The 22,609-nt window shown below is 41.9% G+C and overlaps 2 protein-coding genes across 22 annotated transcripts in view; one reads left to right on the top strand and one right to left on the bottom strand.

Annotated features, from left to right (window-relative positions):
* picalma (phosphatidylinositol binding clathrin assembly protein a) overlaps positions 1-12,696 on the top strand; it is a 57,729-nt gene extending 45,033 nt beyond the window's left edge. The window contains exons 14-25 of one of the 20 annotated variants that reach the window (XM_036937707.1): positions 930-1,076; positions 1,660-1,743; positions 2,090-2,170; positions 2,427-2,519; positions 4,086-4,205; positions 4,396-4,426; positions 4,544-4,643; positions 4,974-4,997; positions 7,626-7,685; positions 9,305-9,409; positions 10,355-10,458; positions 12,099-12,670. In XM_036937707.1, the coding sequence (XP_036793602.1) occupies positions 930-1,076; positions 1,660-1,743; positions 2,090-2,170; positions 2,427-2,519; positions 4,086-4,205; positions 4,396-4,426; positions 4,544-4,643; positions 4,974-4,997; positions 7,626-7,685; positions 9,305-9,409; positions 10,355-10,447 (938 nt within the window). In that variant the 3' untranslated portion in view covers positions 10,448-10,458; positions 12,099-12,670. Of the gene's footprint in view, positions 1-929; positions 1,077-1,659; positions 1,744-2,089; positions 2,171-2,426; positions 2,520-4,085; positions 4,206-4,395; positions 4,427-4,543; positions 4,644-4,973; positions 4,998-7,625; positions 7,686-9,304; positions 9,410-10,354; positions 10,459-12,095 lie in introns of all 20 variants that reach the window. The other 19 variants (XM_021624048.2, XM_036937708.1, XM_036937710.1 and 16 more) reach the window with 19 other exon arrangements.
* Positions 12,697-12,838: 142 nt separating this feature from the next.
* On the bottom strand, positions 12,839-22,309 carry ccdc83 (coiled-coil domain containing 83). Of its 2 annotated transcripts, none has more exons than XM_021624052.2 (10): positions 21,674-22,309; positions 20,935-21,019; positions 20,456-20,624; positions 20,133-20,300; positions 19,770-19,861; positions 19,634-19,702; positions 18,917-19,038; positions 18,515-18,585; positions 15,794-15,981; positions 12,839-14,137 (listed from the first exon to the last, which is right to left on the bottom strand). In XM_021624052.2, the coding sequence occupies exons 1-10, from the start codon at positions 21,736-21,738 to the stop codon at positions 13,955-13,957; spliced, it is 1,212 nt and encodes a 403-aa protein (XP_021479727.2). In that variant the 5' UTR covers positions 21,739-22,309; the 3' UTR covers positions 12,839-13,954. The 2 variants fall into 2 exon arrangements, with proteins under 2 accessions (XP_021479727.2, XP_021479726.2); XM_021624051.2 differs by having other exon boundaries at positions 12,839-14,140; positions 21,674-22,307.
* Between the last annotated feature and the right edge of the window lie 300 nt (positions 22,310-22,609).

Genomic DNA, 22,609 nt, shown 5'->3' with positions numbered 1-22,609 from the left:
AATGAGACTAGATAGGGGGTAAAATAAAATTTGGGTGGTGAGACTTCTCAATATCAGCTAAAGTCAATCAACAGTTAAATCACAGTTGGGTAGTTTGCTAGGCAAACTGTCAGCAACTCCGGCTGGACTGTGCAGATATTCAAGTTGTTAATTTACCCCATCTGATTGCTATGACACTTTCTGTCCATTCATGGGATTGGTAGTTAAACCTCATCAGAGATGGCAAATTAAGAGGCACCTTTATCTTGAGTGCCCTGTAATGTTGTGTGTGCTTTGGAATTCAGGGTCTTGTGTCAAATGGAAAGTAAATAATGATAAGGTTGAAATGATTAGATACAAACCAACCCGTGTTTGCCTTTTCACTTACAAATACACCAAGTTTAGTGTCCCTCAACTAAAACGTTCTTTTGTGTTTTATTCCAGTCATTGTGCTATCGCTAGTTAGCATTGGCTCGCGAAAGTACTAAACATCCTTTTATTCTGAACACGTAGACATACAAATGGTATCCACAAGTTCATCTTACTTTAGGGAATTAGATAAAGGGCATCATTGCCAAAATTCCGAAGTATCCCTTTTTTAAGGCTCTGTTTGTTTTCATGTGAAGAAGTGAACATTTTGGACTGGTGCACAAATTTAGTATATGGCCTTTGGTGTAAACATATTATGGGGTTAGATGCATGTGATAGAAGAACCTGCTTCATGTCAAATATTGCTTACTATAGCTTAGATACAATTTTTGTGACTGGGTGACAATGAGGCTGTTTTTTTATTTTTATAAGAACTCACAGTTCATGACGAATTCTGGTGTGGGTTTTATGTTCTGCCGCACCCTGTGTTGTGTTTCTGCATGCTTCGTTTGACCTGACTCATCGTCCTCTACTAATACCTCCCGGTTCTCTTCTTCTGTTTGTTCCCTTTGCCTGTGTAGATCCTTTCACTTCTACAGAAGCTGTCGATGACTCCATTCCAAACTTTAACCCTTTCCTATCACATCCTGTTGTTGATGCTGTCCATCTACCTGTCGAATCTTCCGATGGTGTTAGTTCTAGGACACCCAGTCATGAAATGTTTGGTGGTAAACAACATTTTTCTTTCTCTATTATGGGATGTTGTCAATTGTCCCCATTTGTCGTATTCAGCCTGGATGCACCATTCTGCCCTCTTTGTCCTAGTTTTTACACCTCAAGCTGTGAGTGCGTGTGATTTGTATTTACATGGGGTATATGATGTTGTAGTTAGATGTGCTGGCGCTACCAATGTTTTTTTCAGGAATCGGGTGCTTATCTGGGTCGTTGTTGGTCTTTGGTATTCCAAATAAGGAAAGGTGATAGCGTTTCACATAAATGACCGCACCAACAAGGTTTTAAGTATATGGTGCACTTTTATTTTGAAAAAGATTATGCATTTCGACCGTGTGGTCTTTGTCAATTTCTAGCACCGTTACCTAAAACACTTGCTGCGACAGTATATTATTAGTTTTTGTTTGACTGTGTGCTGTGATGACACAGGAGATTTTGGAATGCCGCTGACTCTGTTTCCTCATATAATGTAACATAAGACTTCTGTCATTTGTTTTTGCCTCTTTTTTTTTTTTTTTGTGAGATAAGGAAACCAATCGCATTGTTGCTTGAATTTGTATTTTATTTTTGATTCTCCAGATCATTACAATCCCTTTATTGATTCGAGCACCTCCATTGCATCTGATCATGAGCACACAGTGCGGATAGAGCAGTTTATCTCAGGTACTATGATGGGGAACCCAACTGACCTATGTTTTCTGGAAACCACGGAAACATAGGACCCTGAACCTACCCCGGGTTCATGTTTGCTCTGGTGTAGCTGCTTTCCTGATTGCCGTTTTTGCTTTGAGTACTAGGGTTTTGTGTTTAAGCTTTTTGAAGAATTCCTTCCTTTTCACAAACTGCTCTGCTAGATTTTACTTTTCCATTTTGACCATCTTGTGCACTTTTCTGGAGCTACACTTCTCATTTGTCATTTATTTTCATTTCTAATCTTGTTTCTCAATGTGCCTTCTAAAACGGCCTCTTTGCTGTCCATCCTTCCTGCTTGCCTCTGGTTGTGTGTCAGACTCCTTCTGTGGGCCAGCATCTTACCCTACCACCCCTCTCTTTCAATCTGAGCCCCCTGCTGTAGCTGGTCTATTTGGAGGTAAGTACCTGGGGCTTGCCATTCCTACTGTCTCCTTGTCTTATCTCTGGTCCGAATAGTGAACTTGGGTGTACAGAATAGATTTGAATAGACAAGAAGGGTTTCTGCAAGATGGCTGAAGATGGTGGAACCATCCTACTTAATTAAGTTAACAAGTGAAAGAAATGACTTCCATTTTACACCAGAAAGCTTAATGGCTTGATTAATGCCTCAACTAATATCAGCCCCCAACCCTCTTCTGTTTCCTCTGACCCAGGGTTCTCAGCTTCTCCCACCCCGCAGCCTCAGACCGCCAGAGGCCTTAATGTCGACTTTGACTCTGTGTTTGGCAACAACGTGGACTCGGCGGGTAAAGATCCCATATCCCCCTACCTCTCCCAATTTACCACCATGAAGTATGGGCATGAAATGATTTGCTTTGAAGTGTTCCGTCGCTTCACATAAAAGTTACCCTTCGGCACATCTCTAGGATCAGCTTACCCTCTCCTAATTCTAACCTTAACCATCAGATTGCAATCACAAACCTGAACTTAGAACAGTGTCTAGGGGCAACATAATGCTTCTCCCATGGGCACCACATCCTCTGCTGCCCACTGGGGGCAACTCACCTCATGGGCCATTGCAGTGCTTGGGGATTGGATGTTTTGGAAATGACTTCAATATACTTGCAGCGAGTGCTTGGTCAATGATTGAGAAAATGTACCACCATGAAATATGGGCATGAATGATTTGCTTTGAAGTGTTCCTAAAGAAGCATTCATTTTCTTATTTTTATATTTTGGGGGATGGGAAAGCACAGACTTCCCTCAGGGATTCATATGCACTATTTTCAGTTACCTGTCTGTCATTCGAGTCATGGTGGGTTTCAGGTCTGCTCTGGTGCCTTTGAGCTTCTTTAATGAACTCTTCTTGAACTCTTTCACTGCTGGGGCCTGCAACATGGCAGTTTGTCATGAATAGAACCCAAAGACTCCGGGTAGTGCTTTCCTCAGCATCACACTGTAACATAACACTTAAAAGGAAAACTACCCAAAAACAATGTTTTGGTATTTGTTTCATTATCCCGTTGTTGATATAGTCCCAGAATGTTTTGCAAGCTATCAACTTTCAAAATACAGCCAGTATGATGCATTTAGCATAGTATTCCTTTAAACTGTCTCTTTTTAAAAGAATACTACATTCAAAAAACATATTTTAGTACTTTGTCAATTTTTCTATTGTTAATAAAATCCCCCCCCACTTTTTTTTCTCTTCATGTTTTCAAGATAAAGCACTTTATGGAAAGCAAAAACATTCCATGATACATCATAGGATGTAAAATGCATGATGTTATGTATTTTTTGTGTAGTATTCCTTAAGTCCATCTAGTCATTTTATTCCTTTCACATTGTCTAATCTTGCATGATCTTTAAGGAAAACGGAAGAGTTTAGGAAATTAGTAGTGGGACTATCAATCTCTCTTAATATAGACTACTGCCCCTGAGTAGTTGTGCCTATGAAGTCATAAGCACGTCACCGATGGGAACATTTGTCAGCTCAATAAAGTGTTAGTGAAGAGAGGAGAATGTACACGTATGTAATGTGTGGTTTTTGGGGCGTTTCGCTCACGACCTCACTGTTGTTTTTGTTTCTCTCCCTTGTCCATTGGGTGAACACACACTTTGGGCCTTGGCTTTTGCATGGCACATGCATGACTGGGTGAGTGAGTTGACTATACACTCCTTAGTCCCGGACCGCCAGAAATGTCATTTTCTCATGCAACACCCGCTTCCCATTTCGCTCACGTTAACCATTTCCTCTTACCTGTCTCGTCTCTGGTGTTGTGTGTCAACGTCTGGCGTTCCTTTACTACCTGCTTTTTCCCTCCGTCACTCCCTCCCACCCTGCCCCCTTTTCTTTTAAAACAATGTTTTAGGTGGCATCCTCAAACCCACAGTGGCCTCCTTGCCCGGCCAGGGGCAAATCCCCAGCGGGCAGCAGCCTGGAAAGCTGGTGTCCGACGACCTGGACTCGTCCTTGGCCAACCTTGTCGGCAGTATGTATCATTAACGTGCTCCTTAGGCCTTTCTCCTACTTTACTGGTCAACTGCATATGCTATTGATGAATACTCAAAATTCTTAGCAGACCAGCTTCCAGATGAAGTGTCACGTGCCAGCTCTGTTGGACATTGTCAAGTCAGTGGCTCTATGCACTCAACTGTCAAAGCATTCTCTTTCCTTTTCAGATTTGGGAATTGGCAATGGCGTGGCAAAAAAGTAAGAATGCTATGTTAACTAAACCGGAATCACTTTAAAAACTTTTTTTTAAATTCCCCCCCAATACTGATATGGCAGTTAAATGAAAAATAATTAACATTTCCATTTTTTATTTAGTGATATTCATTGGAGTCAGCCTGGTGAGAAGAAGTTGACGGGTGGAAACAATTGGCAACCAAAGACTGCTCCCTCTACCACATGGAACCCTGCCACCATGGTAAGTTTGTTCGGTATAAGTCTTAATTATCTATAGTTTTCAAAGTTCTGATCACAATCACATCGATTGCGGTGATCAATATAAATTATACGATTTATGAAAGGAAATGTGTCATTTCCTCATCTGCTTTTGGAATTGTTTATCCAACCCAAACGCTGCTTGGTTTAAGTTCCTGGTGCATACGGATCATATGGACAGGAAGCACCAACTGCCTTTTAGTGTGTTTTCTTACTGTGTTAACTGAACTTGTATTTTTTGTTTCAATATTTTCTAATCTGTCTCAAATGTCTGCTGCATTGTATAATTGTTCTCCTTGGGAAAAAAATACAGAACGGAATGCATTTCCCACAATACGTAAGTTTCAATGGTCGTACCGTTTCCTGCACTTTTACCAAAGCTGGCATGCCTGGTATTAACCCCACACATTCACCCAGTCACGTCTTCTCTCTGACTTGTGGGCCAAGAGGCCCGGGTCACTCATCACCCGCCCTGCGGTCTGCCCCGTGGGCGCCTTACGACCTGCTGACCTCAATCTAACACCGATGCCACAGCATGATCTGTCGTGACTGACCTCTCCTCCTCACCTCAACCCTTTGTTCTCCAAAGGCTGGTTTATACTAGGTCTAACAACATGTCTCTAGACTATAAGAATACGTCCATGAACCGTTGTTACACCTACTGTACATTTTTAAACGTATTCATTTTTTTATTTTTTATAATCCTATGCGGTCTTTGTTTAACTTCTGGTCACACATTACACTGAGCCTGGATTAAGGGTCACATACTACCTGTATAATAAGGACATAACTGTTGTGACACCACGACAGTCATAACATGACAACCTGTTTTAGTAGGGTGAAACATTTTGGAACTATGTGAATTTCTACAATAGGAACACCCCTTTTGCTACTGTGTGCCCTTGTATGTTTTGAGGGTGGTGGTGTAACCACTAGACCACTGTAACTCGGTAAAAGTTAACAAGATCTGTTTCCATAAGCTGATCTCGCCTGTTCACAACCCTTTCAAATGTCATTATTAAGACGGTGTTCTCCAAGGTTTGTGAGTAGGTATGGTGTTTCCATAAGAATGTTAAATAAGCATTCTTACAACAACAAAAGCCTAGTCCGCAATTATCAAGTGAGAACTGTTATAGAAATATGCCGAAAGACCATGGTATCTTTTGTCTATTGATACTGTCAAGGCCAATGGGAGGATGGACAAGAAACTGAGGTAAGCTCTTGGGTAGCAGCTGCATGATCTACAACTAACACGCTTTATGCTATGTTTTACCCAGACATCACTTTACAGTAAGTCATCTCTTCGATTTAAAAAAAATAGATATATTATTTATTTTTTCCTTTGTTGTTTCTTCTGAACAGTGTGCCAAACAGCATGTTGGCTGGGAGGCTAGCAAGACACCCCAGTTTGGTTATTATCGCAAAGCGACTGCTCATGATTTGCATAAAGTTCTGATGGCATCGTCAAGCCTCTGCACTTCACCTCCCTTTCATTGAAAATGACTGCTTTCTGTTTGGGAATTATAAATAGTATCTGGTGAAAACCCAGAGTTAAGATTTGCCACATTCTAACTGATAATTCAGTGGAAGGTTAATGGTAGTAAAATCGATCACAAAAAAAAAATCATTACGGTGGTTACCTTGGTCACCAAGAATAATGACTCACCTTCCAAGCCGTTGAAAGCGGCCTTATTTTGAATGGAAATACAGATACATTTTTTGGGGGGATGTTTGGATGTTCAGTCTCCCTGATACTTGACATAAAAATAAAAAAATAAAACTGCCGTACACCAATATTTGTAAGCATTATGTTTGATTAAGATGTTAACCTTTTGGGCAACACGATCAAAACGGGATTCCAAAACACATACTTAAAATAATGTTTTAAGCAACATTTCACTTTTTAGTTTTTTTTCACCTCACCCTGGACACTTTCTGGTAAGAGTCTTTAAATCAGAACTTTACTGCCCTGCAACAGTAGTTGCTAGGAATGGTTTCTGTCCCAATGAATTGACTGTGATTTAAGATTCCACAGTGGACTCCCTGGCCTAAATTATCAACATTGTGTTTTAGTGTTGTCAGAAGGTGCTGGGCTATAATGACTATTGCAGAGGTGCAGTAGCAGAGTGAGCTTCTCCGGAACCTGATAATTACCTCTATATTTTCTTATTCAAGCAAATGTCTGCAATCGTTTTGCATGGCCTATATTGTCTGCTGAGTATGCTTTTATGCAAAGCATTTGTGATGAATGTGAGAAGTAGAAAAATGGCTGCTGGACTATCGAAACAAGTGCTGAGTATGTAATGAAACCCACATTTATGTTTTATATACGTCCACTTGTTCATTCTGTCCGTTTTTCAATGGCTTGATTTGCTAATTAAATATTTCCTTCCCGAGTGTGCCTTTTCATTCAACTGAAAGGCCTGTGATGTTGAAACAAATCGGGGTTTGTTACTACTCTGAGGGCTGTTTGAGAGTCTAGTAGTTTCTCTATAAAAGCCCCCCTTGCGCTGTCTTTTTCAGAAGAGCAGCTCTGCACCTGCAAGTAACAGCTTCTTGCTTCAGGGCTCTCTCGCTCTCTCTCTCACCCTAACACACACTGTAAGGGTAAACTAGGGGGAATAAGGACAGGCATGCCAAATGTTTCCCAGATGTGCCATTAGTCTTGCCAAAGTGGGAGCAGGCAGGCAATGAGACTGAAGTGTTGCATGTGAATGGGACAATTGTAGCTTGTCTGAGAGATGAACAAAGACAACTTTGTTCAGGTGGGTTGTTTCTGGAGAGGAGGGAACTATACGGACCAAAATGACTAAGCATTTGCACCTGTTATTTTGCAAAAGTGATTAATGAACTAAATAAACATGAATATAAAACGGTCATTATTTACAATTGGTTATATGCTAACTGCGTAAAAGTGACGGAGTGTCCTGGTTTATTGAGTGACCATCTTTGCTTGTTATCTCAGGCACCATCTGTCATGGCCTTCCCTGCAACAACGCCGACGGGAATGATGGCATATGGAATGGTAAGATCTTCTTTTCAAGCTATTGCAGCCATGCCTCAATCTTTGTGAGAATGTGCAACCATATCTGACTTCTGGAGCTTTGTGAATGCCTCCCTCAGTACATTAATTATGTTTCTGAACCTCATTTTTAGCTGACAAAGAGAATTCCACACTTTGAACCAATAACAATTGTTTGTTGGGTTTACTTATTTCTATTTTATTTTTAAGATTATACATTTGCTTCTGGTTCACTCCAGGGCCCGGGTTCATAAAACATCTCAATGTAGGATCAGTTTTGCCTTTTAAATTACAAGGAATCGTAGATCGGCCCTATTTGACATTTTATGACTATAGATCTTCCGATGCAAAGGCACCCATCCCTGTGCTTTCAATGAAGCCATAGGGCAATGATCAAAATGTAAAATTTCACCAGCATAAACTCTGTACAAATTCTAAGCAGAAACATGTCTTTAACTGGCAGAACAGAATCCTGCACCCCCCTGGTTCTGCGGGCTTCCCGGGTGGCGCAGTGGTCTAAGGCACTGCATCGCAAGCTGTGCCACTGAAGATTCTGGGTTCGAGCCCAGGCTGCTTCAGCCGGCCGCGACTGGGAGGCCCATGGGGCGACACACAATTGGCCCAGCATCGTCCGGGTTAGGGAGGGTTTGGCCGGCAGGGATATCTTTGTCTCATCGCACACTAGCGACTCCTGTGCCGGGCGCAGTGCACGCTGACTAGGTCGCCTGGTGTACGACACATTGTGTCAAGAAGCAGTGCGGTTGGGTTGTGTTTCGGAGGACGCATGGCTCTCAACCTTCGCCTCTCCCGAGTCTGTACGGGGGTTGCAGTGATGAGACAAGACTAACTACTATCAATTGGATACCACAAAATTGGGGAGAAGAAAGTGGTATTGTTCTGGAGTCTTTGACTGTAGCCTATAGCGCGTTTTCTGTATTTGTGGGTTAGGGTTGGATGCAGCCTCAGATTTTCACTAGCACGTAGTCGGGTGGATGCGGATGGGTTATTAGATATTGCTGGTGAAAAACCGTAATGTCCAATAAGAAATGCTCGTTTTCTGTTGCAAAAGTTTTCCATTGCGTGCGGTAATGAACATGACCCTGTTTCCTGGGGTTCTAAATTCTATCAAAGAGAATCTTGGTGGGGAATACCTTGTTAGGCTTTTGAAAAATGTGACACTAGAACCAATTTGTGACAATGTTCTCGTTCATTTCAACACCCACAGACTAGCCAAAAGGTCCATGACGAATCAAATGGAAAAATGACCAAGACATTGTAATGGATGTCACCTTGTAATGATTGACAATGCAAGCTGTTGATATGCATCAAGATGAGCTGAATCAGCCATGAACTTTTACATCCCAGTGCTCGTGTCTCATTTATGGAGCTATATTTGAACTATAGTTAATCAGTAACCAGTGTCAAATCAGCCAAGGATATGTACAATGATTTTGTTCTGTTAACTCGACTGTGCTTGAACTGAGACATCGTACTATGTAACCCATCATATATCGCTGAAATAATTGACAATTGCTCATGTTATCACCATTTCTTCAGCAGGAGAGAGTTTGGTGCGTGCAAAACTTTCATGACGTTTTCATTTTTTGTTTGTCTTCCTTCAGCCTCCCCAGATGGGTTCCATGGGCATGATGACCCAGCCCACTATAATGTACAGCCAACCAGTCATGAGGCCAGCCAACCCCTTTGGCACGGCCCCAGGAGCACAGGTACTAGACTCATTTTTATTCCTTCTGACATCAATGCATGTGTGATAGAACAGCAGAGTATGTACTAGAATTGATCATATATTACGCTGCTGGATTCTCAGCTGTTTCGCCCTAATGTGGATCTCCGCTTTAAGTTTAGGAACAGATGAGGGGAAGCTGATCCTTGATCTGTACCTTGGGGATACTCCCCCCCCCCCCCCCCCCCCCCCCTCACGTCCTCAAACTAGTATCTTTCAGAATGGAGTCGATTTACATTGCAATTTGACAAGTTTATTTCAGTTAACGTGCCGACTTGAAATGGATTTGAGCCCAACCATGCTCCCTACTGCCTTGCAATAGAATGAAGTCTGACTGTGGCCGACTTAAACACCCTCTGAGGTGGTATGCCTGCTGTCTGTAAAATATATCTGCAGGATGCATTGTCCAGCCCCACAACTCATTCTCCATAAAAGTGGTATTGGAATATACACATGGTTATTTCATATATCACTGGTAAATGGTTTAAAGTGACTTAAGGAATTATATTCTGGAGGTTAATAGGAATTCTGCGCTTTGGGACTTCTATTCAGAACGAGCTTTCATTCACCCTCGTACCATTTCAGCTATTATTCCGAATGATGCCTGGCTTGTCAACATAGTATTTAGGATATAACACCCTCATCCTCCTTTCATCTCTTCAGTAGGCTCTAAATCAGAACGATAGCTGCCTTAGGAGAGTATCTTGTGAAGCATGTGTTTTTTTCTGACACGATTTATCTGTTCTCTTGTGAAGAGCTGTAAGGTTTTACCTCCACACTGACCGTGTTAGGGCGCTACACTCTGGACTTGAGCCTGTTCTCTCCATTCTGATCCCTTTATCTGTAGCTAGATTCTCCCCTCTTGTTTGTAATTTCCCTCTAGTCGTTCCTCGATTCCCCTCACCCTGTCATTCTCTCTCTGAACTAGCCTTCGGCAGCTTCTAGTCCTTCCAGTCAGAGTCCTCTCAGAGCACCAGGAAAGGACCCCTTTGCACAACTCTCTCTCAAGGATTTCTTGTAGAACCTCTTTAGGTACAACATGTCCTGTGTGTGCGCTGCATGCTCATATCTGCACACTTCTGCCCCGCTTGCCAACACACCAATGTCTCTTGGGTTTGATTAATTATTTGTGCTTCAAAGCTTAATGGCCCAGTCTTTCCCTTCATAATCACTCAACCACCTGTAAGATGTTGCTTGCTCCGTTGCCTTGCATGTCTGCACGGAAGTCTGACCTAGACTGCGAAACAACACTTTTCGAAAAGAACATTGGCCCATGTGACATTTTGACAACGTAATGAAAGCAGCGCTGTTAACAGACCGCATCACTTCATAAACTGAGACATTTATTTTGAAAACAAAGCCACATTGGTGTGCATTAAATATTCACTGTCCATTTACAAGCATTTGCATAAATGATCAGCAGCCTCTTGTGGAAGTTGACCGTTTAAAATAAATGTCACCACTAGTATTGGAGGAATATGGTTTCTTTTGACACTCGTCTATGCTGACAAAATGGAGCGCTTTGAGAATTCTAAATGTTAATTTTCTCTTGAGTGGACTTCAGCCCTGTATGTTTGTTTATCATGCTGCAATTCAAGATTCAAACAAGGGGTGGAACCAAAATTATATTCCAATCGTTATATTCCACTGTTCTGACCAGCAAAATAAAGTTCTGAACCAGTTCAAACCCTTCAAAGTACTGGTTTGTAATTCTTATTTTTAGCCTGTGAAATCAAGTTTGTATATATATATATATATATATATATATATATATATATATATATATATATATATATATATATATATATTACTTTTAGCTCATTAACTAGCATTGAAAAAGTGAATCCATTCTTCTCTAGCTAATTAAAAATCTTTCTCCTTATCTTCTGAATCAAGCTTGTAACTAACGTCAGTACAGTAGCCTATGCTTCGGGAAGGGCAGGTAGCTTAATCGCACAGGCAAAGATTTTCAGCTTGCAGGCAGACACTGGAATAAATTCTTGAGTGACAGAGTGAGGATTTTGCTTAAGGGTTTTGTTGTGGGACTTGAAAAAACATGCCTGCAACGTAAAATAAGGTTATTCACCGGTTCCCATGCTTTTAAAGTAAAGGTTCTGGTTCTGTTCCTTAAAATCGTATTTTACGGTTTTCAGTTCTGTTCCCTGAACCGGTTTAAAATCTCTGCTTCAAACACTTAATCGTTTCCCCCCTTTTTCTTTTAATTATTTTTTTGCTGTTATCTTCATTGCAATACATTCCATTTGCATTAAATCAATGTGGCCAGAATGTATTTAATAGATAGTAATTTATTTTGCACTATGCTTTCAGGTGTTTGATTTGGCCAAAAGTATGTCCTGGATGGAAGGCATTTTTGATCTAAGAATATGTCATATGTCCTGTTTTGTGCTGGAGGACTTCTCAACTAGTCATGACACAGGACCAGCGATTAACTGAATCGTGTCAATGACCTTCCTTGAGGACACACTGCTGTCCTGATCAAACACACTTCTGAGAACGCAAGTGCTGGAGAAAAATTTGATCTACAAAGATTGTTCTATTATATTCTGGCCTACATTTTGTGAAGGAACTTGGTTGGTTATCAAGGGAAACAAGGAATATTAATGTTTGGCACATAAATACATTCAACATGGCCTCTATCTTTCTCTCAGCAGATGCAGTTCATGTAACTTAAAAAGGGGGCTTTTGCCCTCTGAAGACAAACCATGAAGCAGCGAGACTAACTTTCAAGCAAACATCCAGTTAACTGTTATACTCCTCGTCGAGAATATCAGCACAAATAAAGACTCAAGGGGGGAACCATGTCCAAGAGGCGTCAAGTATAGGACACGGATCCCATTTTGTAATTTGTCTTCCGAGAAACAGTGTTCGCTGCCATTCTAACCCCTCTACAGGGATCACTCATCCCATTTGTCTTCTGTAAAAGATACAAATGGTTGCGGAAAGGGAGACATTTTGACTTTGCTGTTATGAATGGAAAATAGTGGTTTATCACAGAATTGCTTGAGCCGATCATCAATCGTACATTATCTAATTGAACCATAACTGATTAGTAAAGCTAACCTCTGTTTATACCATGATTTTCAAAAGAAATTGTATTACGTTTGCAGTAGACATTCCTTGTGCATTGTTTGTATTTATTTATACCCACGGAGGATATGACATTGAACTCTTCAGGTGTATACATGGGTATAATTGGAGTTTGAGTGTGACTGAGTTAAAAAAATAAAATAAAAAAAATAAAAAATTAAAGTTAATATAAAGATGGAAAAATGTAACCGACTGAACCAGCATAATGTCAAGCACAGTTCTTAGTAGCTCAGTCACAACCCTGGGGTGATATTGGCATAAAACAAGTTTAATGATTCAATAGTCAATTCTGTGAGCTTGGGTCTTTTTTTTCTCTTAAGGGAACATTCACTCACTAGCAAAGCACTACATTTGTGATTTGCCGGCATTGCGTTGGGAACGATCCACATTTTATGCTTTACACTTGGCATGTAATTTATTTTACATGGAACAATTCTATGGCTGCCTTTCCAAAATGAATGTGCAGAGTGTCCTTCATGCTCAGGCCATCTTTACATAGACCAGCATTGGGGTTGGGGGAAAGGAGGTGGTCACAGGAGGCAGGGGAAAGAGCTGTGGATGTCACTGGTCAGCTCTAAGTGTCAGATCTGGGTTGAAATACTACTTGAAATCTTTTAAATACTTTGTTTGCTCTAGCTTGTCTAGAGTGCCAGAAGGGCTGAGTTAGCAGTTTTGGGACTATTCTATTGGTCTATTAAGCCATACAAGATCACTCAAAAAAAGAAAGTATGTTAAATGAGCAGTAGGATCCAGTTGAGCAGGGGGGGGGGAAATAAGGCACTGTTGATCGGTGCTTTGTGTATATAAAATGGATCCTTTCCATCATGTGGGTGGGTGGGACATGTGCAGGATGGTCAGAACATGAAGGTTATTCTATTCATCAAATTAGCATTTTAACTGCATTGTACCTGCAGATTTATATTTTTGTTTATATTAAATATATAAATAAATGTATGCAGAATTTGGTAGATTGTTTTTTTTTGTTTTTCAATAAAGTGTTTTGCAACAGTATCTTTTGTTTGTGGGTGATTTGAGTATCTTGAGTTTGTTGGGGGGGCATTATACCCATTTGGGTATAAATGAGGTAAAGGTTTGTGGTGAAGAGTAAGACAAGTGAATCACTAATTCCCCCGGGTTATAACCTGGGTCTGTATCCACATTTTAACATCAGTTACATGTGAGTCTGTTTTATAGATCTTAATAAATAAGATTTATATGGACAGAACCTAGTTCAATACTTCTACTCTGAGCTACTTTAAACCTGTGAAGCATCATGTGGCACAATTGTTGCTTAAGAATATATTCTTAGACCCTTGAGTTTGTAGTATCATTTCAGGTTTAATGGTAATATGTCTCTGATCCCAACATGAGGCCAATGCTAGATTTACAAGTGTGTGTGTGTATTAGTGCTTGGGCCTGGCTACTTGAACCTTTTGTGGATGATGCGGGCAGTGAGGGGCCAGTCTTCGGGAGCCTGGAGCGTCTCTGGAGCTGAGGAGCCGCCTTTGGAGCCAGGGGTCTCGGATGGCACAGGGTGCAGGGGAAGAGCCTGGCCCACCACGGTCAGCAGCTTCATCTCCAGAGGGCCCAGGTGCATGTCTCCCTGCTGGCCAGCACAGAGAGGGGGAAGGGAGTAGTCCCATATAAGAGATGCATCCTGTTTGGCCCAAGATTTCCCATCGCAACAAGGAGAGAGATTGTTTCTCTCAGATCCCTACGTTGTCTCGGTTGCATCCACTGCCAAGAGGTGGCACAGAGGCAATCCCTAAGGCTCTTGCTCCCTTCACTCAAGCCTCTGTCCCTGGGTTTTTTTTTAATTTTTAGGAGGATTCAATGAAGCGCTGAATGTCTGATTCAATACCTTCTGAATCTAAAATGAATGGCATCTATCAAAAGGAAAGCCAAGTTCGATGTCACATTCATGACTTTGTTTAGCGCCTTACTGAAATCATGTTCTCTTCAACACTGGTAAAATGAAATTCCCAAGTGAATCAGGTGGGCACATGGTTTGGATACAGATTATTGCTGTGATTTAGCAGCATGCATAAGGAACACCCAAGCTACACACTGCTGTAATATTTATAATGAACAAAAATATAAATGCAACATTAACATTTTACTGAGTTATATTTCATATGAGGAAATTAGGCCCTAATCTATGGATTTCACATGACTGAAAATACAGATATGCATCCATTGGTCACATACCTTAAAAAAAAAAGGGGCCTCGATCTCACCATGGTATTTTTGTGCATTCAAATTGCCATCAATAAAATGCAATTATGTTCGTTTTCTGTAGCTTATGCCTGCCCATACCATAACCCTGCCGCCATCATGGGGTACTCTGTTCACATCAGCAAACCGCTCACCCACGCAACGTCATACACGTGGTCTGCGGTTGAGGCCAGTTGGACATACTGCCAAATTCTCTAAAACAACGTTTGAGGCGGCTTATGGTAGAAAAAAATTTACATTCAATGCTCTGGTGGACATTCCTGCAGTCAGCATGTCTATTACACGCTTCCTCAACTTGAGACATCTGTGTCATTGTGTTGAGTGACAGAACTGCACATTTTAAAGTAGCCTTTTACTGTGCCAAGAACAAGTTCCACCTGTAATTATCATGCTGTTTAGTCAGCTTCTTGATATGCCACACCTGTCAGGTGGATGGATTATCTTGGCAAAGGAGAAATGCTCACTAACAGCAATGTAAACATTTGAGAGGAAAGGTTTTTGTGCATATGGAACATTTCTGGGATCTTTTATTTCAGCTCAAACATGGGACCACCACTTTACATGTTGCTTTTATAGTTTTGTTCAGTGTAGCTACGAGCTCTAGCTTGTGCTGTCGCTCAGCTGAGGCTGACCTATATATCTATCGACAGATGACGATGGAGGCTGCCAGTACAGCTTTATCTTTCTACTGAACTTAGGCAACTAAGAAAAATAAAAATGGGTTGGATCATGTTTTTGCTTTCTATTCGACCTGAGCCACCCTCAAATGGGAGAACTATCGGCCAAAGCAAGGTGAATGCCACTTAGAGACAACTGCTGTAAACAGAGCTTATGCCCTTGGTCGAGGGAAGCTGAGTTGAATAGTGTTATAAGATACCTCTTAATGTCGGCACAGATGGAGGAAAGGTGAGTCGAGGAAACCACATTTGATTATTGAGATATGCCCATAGACGTATAGAGATTCAGTTCTATTTCAACGCTAACGGATGTGTTGAATCCGAGAATAGCCTGAGATGGGTCTTACCTGCAGGTAGGTCTGGCTGCCGTACAGAAGCACACTGAGGTCCTGAAGGGGGTCCTCTGTTGGCCTGTAGGCTGCCTCACTGCAGCTGCCACTTGTTTCATCCCTCTCCAACTCTTTGGCCTGCTTTTGAGCCCGCCATGCTTCTGTTGCTGGGTGGAGGGGAGGTACGGGGCTGCTGCTTACCCCGTCTGGTGGGAATCATGAAAACCATTAGAAATTGGGAGGGAGGGGTTAAAATGACTACAGTGATTTACTGAAAGATAAAAGCCTGTACAGTATCCAATATGGAGGAAATGTGGATAGGGTTAGGGGTGAAAAGAATTAGCTCAGTAAATGAAAATGCCACATTCCAAGAGAGGAACATGCTGGTAGCCATTGTTTAAGTTTTTATCTTGAGTTGAGCTGAGAGGACATGCCGTCTTAGACGGAAATTAGTGTTAACATGTTGCCAAATAGTTTTGGGGAGGGAGCTGTGACTCAGTGGCTTCCTGTGCCCGGGCGGGCCTCCAATTAGAGTTAGACGATACTGATCACAGCACCCTTCTCAGTGGTACACTGGTGCCCACTTAGTGTAAGATTGGTTAGTAAAACAATCATCAAAGGAAAGTCGTTGTCTCCGAAAAATGTAATTGTAGATCAAAATGATCAGGTATGTCTATTTCTACTTGCTTCCCATTTCATGTGAAATTGTGCATCTTTCAATTTTATTTCTCTTTTTTCTGCATTGTTGCGACAGTCCCATAAGTAAGCATTTCAGTTAGTCTACACTTGTTGCTTACAAAGCATGTGACAAATTAATTATTTTGTCAGACTTGTAAGTGGCAATAACAGATAATTAAGAAACGTGAGTATTTCAGAAAGGCTAACATATTTAGATTTGTGATATATGCTTGTCAATACAGTCTAAGGCAGCAACTGTTGCACAAACTCCAAAAGTGACAAGGAATCACTACTCTGTCCCTCTTGTGGTCTTCCCTGCTTCTAGTCAAAGAGCTGCACTACTGGCAACACTGGACAAATGTCTTCTCTTGTCAGCAAAAAGTTTCAATTTGAAAGACATCCTAGACCTAGGATCTACACTGCAGGACCGAGAACTATCTCTGCAGTGCCATCCCAGCTTTGGTTCGCCTGCTAAACAGTTGAAGATAGCTGTGTTTGTATATTATGGTGTTTTGTTAATTTGTATTTAAGTTGTACTTTAAATTCAGCTTGTTGCTGACATTAGTACAAGGATGTCAAATAAAAAATACAATTGATCATCATAACTTGATGGTTGGCCACAGTCCATGAAGTGCTTCGCAAGGCTGGTCATGGCTCACATCAACACCATTATTCCAGAAACCCTAGACCCATTCCAACAGATCCACAGATGATGCAATCTCTATTGCACTCCACACTGCCCTTTCCCACCTGGACAAAAGGAACACCTATGTGAGAATGCTATTCATTGACTACAGCTCAGCATTCAACACCATAGTGCCCACAAAGCTAATCAATACGCTAAGGACCTTGGGACTAAATGCCTCCCTCTGCAACTGGATCCTGGACTTCCTGACGGGCCGTCCCCAGGTGGCAAGGGTAGGTAACAGCACATCTGCCATGCTGATCCTCAACACGGGCCCCTCAGGGTTGTGTGCTCAGTCCCCTCCTGTACTCCCTGTTCACTCATGACTGCACGGCCAGGCACGACTCCAACACCATCATTAAGTTTGCCAACGACATAACAGTGGTGTGCCTGATCAACGATGAGACAACCTATAAGGTCAGAGACCTGGCCGTGTAGTGCCAGGACAACAACCTCCCCCTCCACGTCATCAAGACAAAGGGGATGATTGTGGACTACAGAAGAGGACCGAGCACGCCCCCATTCTCATCGACGGGGTTGCAGTGGAGCAGGTTGAGAGCTTCAAGTTCCTTGGTGTCCACATCACCAACAAACTAACATGGTCCAAGCACACCAAGACAATTGTGAAGAGGGCACGACAAAACCTATTCCCCCTCAGGAGACTGAAAAGATTTGGCATGGGTCCTCACATCCTCAAAAGGTTCTACAGCTGCACCATCGAGAGCATCCTGAAGGGTTGCATCACAGCCTGGTATGGCAACTGCTCGGCCTCCGACCGCAAGTCACTACAGAGGGTAGTGTGAACGGCCCTGAACATCACTGGGGCCAAGCTTGCTGCCATCCAGGACCTCTATACCAGGAAGTGTCAGAGGAAGGCCCTAAAAATTGTCAGACTCCAGCCACCTTAGTCAGACTGTTCGCTCTGCTACTGCACGGCAAGCAGTACCGGAGTGCCAAGTCTAGGTCCAAGAGGCTTCTAAACAGCTTCTACCCCCAAGCCATAAGACTCCTGAACAACTAATCAAATGGCTACCCAGACAATTTGCATTACCCCCCCCCCCCTTTTACACCGCTGCTACTCTCTGTTGTTATCGTCTGTGCATAGTCACTTTAATAACTCCTTACATGTACATATTACCTCAACTAACCGGTGCCCCCCGCACATTGACTTTGTACCAGTACCCCCCTGTATATAGTCTTACTATTGTTATTTTACTGCAGCTCTTTAATTACTTGTTACTTTTATTTGTTATTCTTATCCGTATTTTTTTAAACTGCATTGTTGGTTAAGGGCTCGTAAGTAAGCATTTCCCTGTAAGGTCTACACCGGTTGTATTCGGCGCATGTGACAAAAAAAATGTTGATTTGAGTGTTACTCTTCATAATGGTCTCCTGTACTGTGGAGTCAGAGGGTCCCAGGCCTGCCGCCTGAGTCAGGAAGACGTTTCTGTGGACAGGAGAGTAGAGAGATGAGTGAGACCACAGATGGAAAGCAAGGAGAGTGCCGTTTTACCACAGGTGAGTGGATTAATAGAATAGAATAGCATTGCATATAATTGATGCCGGGTCCCAGATCTGTTTGGGCTGTCTTGCCTAAAAATGGCATGACAAAGACCATAGGAGTTGGCTATGCAACACAAACTGATCTGGGACCAGGCTGTCCAGCTTCATTCAGTAACATATGACATGGCATGTCACACGATGTGACAGTGAAATCAGGGCAAATGGCCATCTACAGTATATGAATGTGGGTGAAGAGTTATGTTGAGGTGAGGGACCTAGAGATTTGCAGGTCCTCCAGGCGACGCTCAAACAGTTGACCCATGTGCTCAAGATTCTCCTCCTCCAGTTGTTGGACGGCCAATGCTGTAATGGATACCTCTCTTGTGTAAATAGCAAGCTGTGGGGTATTCCAGAAAGCAGGATAATTAAATTAGCCAACTAAATTTGATAAACAGCCACACAAACTTGATTTTCTGGTTGATTAAGAAAAATGGTATATTGGTTGTTGCTGTTCAGTCAATTATACCTTGTCAATTTTAAATCTATATTTCTCAAAAATATGAAATTATTTTGGACAGTTAGCTGGATAATTTATACTCATGAATCCATCTTTCTGGTACTGACCCCTGGAGCAAGGGGATGTGCTTTCTGATCATGTCTGGTAATACTTTACTCAACAACCAAAGAACATCCAGCCGACTTGACAACTGTGGAAAGCATTGGAGTCGACATGGGCCAGCATCCCTGTGGAACACTTTCGCCACCTTGTACAGTGGGGTTGGGGGACTAAATTTTAAGTGTTGAGTGTTCATAATGTTTGGTACACTCAGTGTATACTGTGTAAACAATAGGGTCACACAAACAAAAATGATGGGTCTTACTGTGTTTTCTTATGCTTTCTTTTAGAACAAATCATGACTACCAGATTATGAACTGTAAAATAAAGCAAACCTAATGTGCTGTTTATATTTTCAACCATACATACGCCATACCTCTCTCTTCAGCCACTCATTCTCTTTCATCTCCTGTCGGCTGTGCTTGTCAAGGTGTTTGATGGCGCTCTGAGGAAAAAGTGTGTTATCATCGAAAATAAAGAAATCTGTTCTGCTGATGTGCCTTATGTCTTACCTCTGTAGCCAGTTGTTTTTTGTCATCTATGAGATGCACTGTCTTCTTGTCAATTTCATTGAAAGTTACATCAAGAGAGCGCTGAATGTTGTCTGTAGAAGTAAGAGACACGGTCAAGGAAAAGCTGCGAGGACATCTGTCTCGCTCTGTCTTGTACATTAATTGACTTTTGTTTTTGTAAATATTATCTCTTTGAACCTCAAAATAATTGAATCAATCTCACTTCGCAAGAAAAGTTGATTCCTAAAACCAGTTACTGGTTTGTATAGGGTTACAGGGGTCTGAATAAGAGTTGACTTCCCAGAAAAAAATGGGCTTAGTTATCCATCTCTTAAGAGGAGCCAAGCCTGTGAGTGCATGTACCTGCCATCTCCTGAAACCCCTTCTGCATCTGAGCCAGCTCAGCCTCCAGGTGCTGAATCTGCTGCTGGTGCTCTTGGCTTCCGGCCATCTTATACTCCTGCCTGATGTGCCTCTCGGCCTGCAAGACGAGCACTTCCTCCTCCAGGCGGATGACTTCAGCGCGCAGCTCTCTCACGCACAGGGACAAACTATTTGTATTCATGTTACATTAATATTGCACATTCATAATATTCCAGGTGGGGAGTACCAGTGGATGGTAAAAACAGTTATTGACAGGTAGCTTTATGATTATGGTATATCGTATTGGAGAGCCGAGAGACTACCTGCCAGTTCTTTCTCCTGGATGCGGACTAGCTCCAAGTTCTGCTGCAGAGCTTGCTCCACCTGCTCTTTGTTGACCACCTCTCTCTGCTCCAGCTTACTCTCCTGTTCTTTAGCCTGCTTCCGCAAGACCTTGATGTGCCCCAACTGCTCCTCTTTCAACTGCTCCCTCTGTGTGAGCACAAAACACATTCATTTCATAGTGCAGATTCTCTCACTCAATGAGTCAGTGGGTAGGCTATTCAATGACCTTGGTGGCACATTTGGGTTTTTGTCCTAGCACTACACCGCTGATTCAAAAAACCAACATCAATTTACGATTATTTGAATCTACTGTGTAGTGCTGGGGGTGGGGGGGGGACCATGTTTGGGGAAACTTTGTCCTAAACTAATAAAGTTGTTGCAAAATAAAACTACTGATGTTTTGGGAATGGAAAATTAATACAGACCCTGTGAATTCACAATTGCTTAATGTTCTCACCAATTCTGTGTATCTTTGCTTCTTTGTCTCGAGTTGACTGACCTCCTCCTGGCACTCATGTATTTCCTTTCTCTTAACTTGGAGCCTAAATACAACACACAAGTAAGTCATAGTCTGGGAATGTGTGGTTTGAGTCAATGTCAAAAAAATGGCACGTTCAATTTATGTTGCTCAAAACGTTAAGGTCTATCAAGCTAGAGGCTTAATGTCTCTGTCTATTTCAAAGGTTATGTATCTAGCTATGAAAAGTTAAAGGAGAGCCGCACACTCGGGGCTCAGATGCAATACCCTAATAACCAACGTTTCGACAGACAAGCTGTCTTCATCGGGGTGTAACGAAACGTTGGTTATTACGTTATTGCGTCTGAGCTCCTAGAGTGTGCGGCACTCCTCTACTCCGCTAGCCAGCACCTCGCCAAAATGGGTGTGCGTTTCTTTTGCCTCTAGATTATTATGTATCGAGCTATAACATACGTCGTGACTTTCTGCATCATTCTATATAGCTAGCTAGTTGAACGAATGGATCATAAAAAAGTAGACTTTACATGTACGGCTTTTCAAATCGGATCGCAGCTAACTTAGTAAACTGACAAGCAAATCTAGCTAGCTAGCCAAACTGTCTGGCTTACTAGCTAGCTAACGTTAGTTCACTGACTCTAGAGAGTGATATTTGCAATAAACTAGCGTTGCAACATTGGATTGGTTTATTAGCTAAGAAGGTTAATAAAACAGTGCTTACTGAAAATTGATAAAGGCCTCCGCCAACGTAGTTTTGTCTTCATCTGATGACTTCTTCTTACCCATGTTGGCTAGCTAAAACTTCACAAAAGAGCTGATGATTGTTTGTTTGACACCTTACTGTCTGCTGAGCGAGAAGTCAGCGTTCCCCTATTTCCATGGAAACCCCATATTCTAAATCGACTCAACATTGCCCCCCAGCTTCAAGAAAGTGAACTGTGGGCCTATTCGGGCCGTTCCTGCATGTTGGTCGTCACTAGGTACCACAGTCACAAACTCATTATATTTCTACAATTTATCTTCTTAAAATGTGATTTTAAACTCTAACCGTAATCACACTGCTAACCCTAACCTTGAATTATGACCAAAAAGCAAATGTTTGTTTTCATGACTTGTTACGATATGCCAATTTGACTTTGTGGAAGCCCCAGGGGTTTACTGCATGCCATCCAAACTTCTTTGGCCCATGACACCATTTTGATATCTGAAATTCTGGCACCCCAACCATGTGAAAAAAATGATGTAATTAATTGCCCATGTTTACTTTTTTATTTAGGTCAGAAGTTTACACACACTCAATTAGTATTTGATAGCATTGCCTTTAAATTGTTTAACTTGGGTCAAACGTTTCAAGTAGCTTTCCACAAGCTTCCCACAATAAGTTGGGTGAATTTTGGCCCATTCCTCCTGACAGAGCTGGTGTAACTGAGTAAGGTTCGTAGGCCTCCTTGCTTGCGCAAGCTTTTTCAGTTCTGCCTACAAATATTCTATAGGATTAAGGTCAGGGGTTTTCTATAGAATTGAGGTCAGGGCTCCAATACCTTGACTTTATTGTCCTTAAGCCATTTTGCCACAACTTTGGAAGTATGCTTGGGGTCGTTGTCCATTTGGAAGACCCATTTGCGACGAAGCTTTAACTTCCTGACTGATGTCTTGA

This window comes from Oncorhynchus mykiss, chromosome 12 (genome assembly GCF_013265735.2).
Source record: "Oncorhynchus mykiss isolate Arlee chromosome 12, USDA_OmykA_1.1, whole genome shotgun sequence".
NCBI classification, from domain to species: Eukaryota; Metazoa; Chordata; class Actinopteri; order Salmoniformes; family Salmonidae; genus Oncorhynchus; species Oncorhynchus mykiss.
This window is presented reverse-complemented; position numbering and strand designations above follow the sequence as displayed.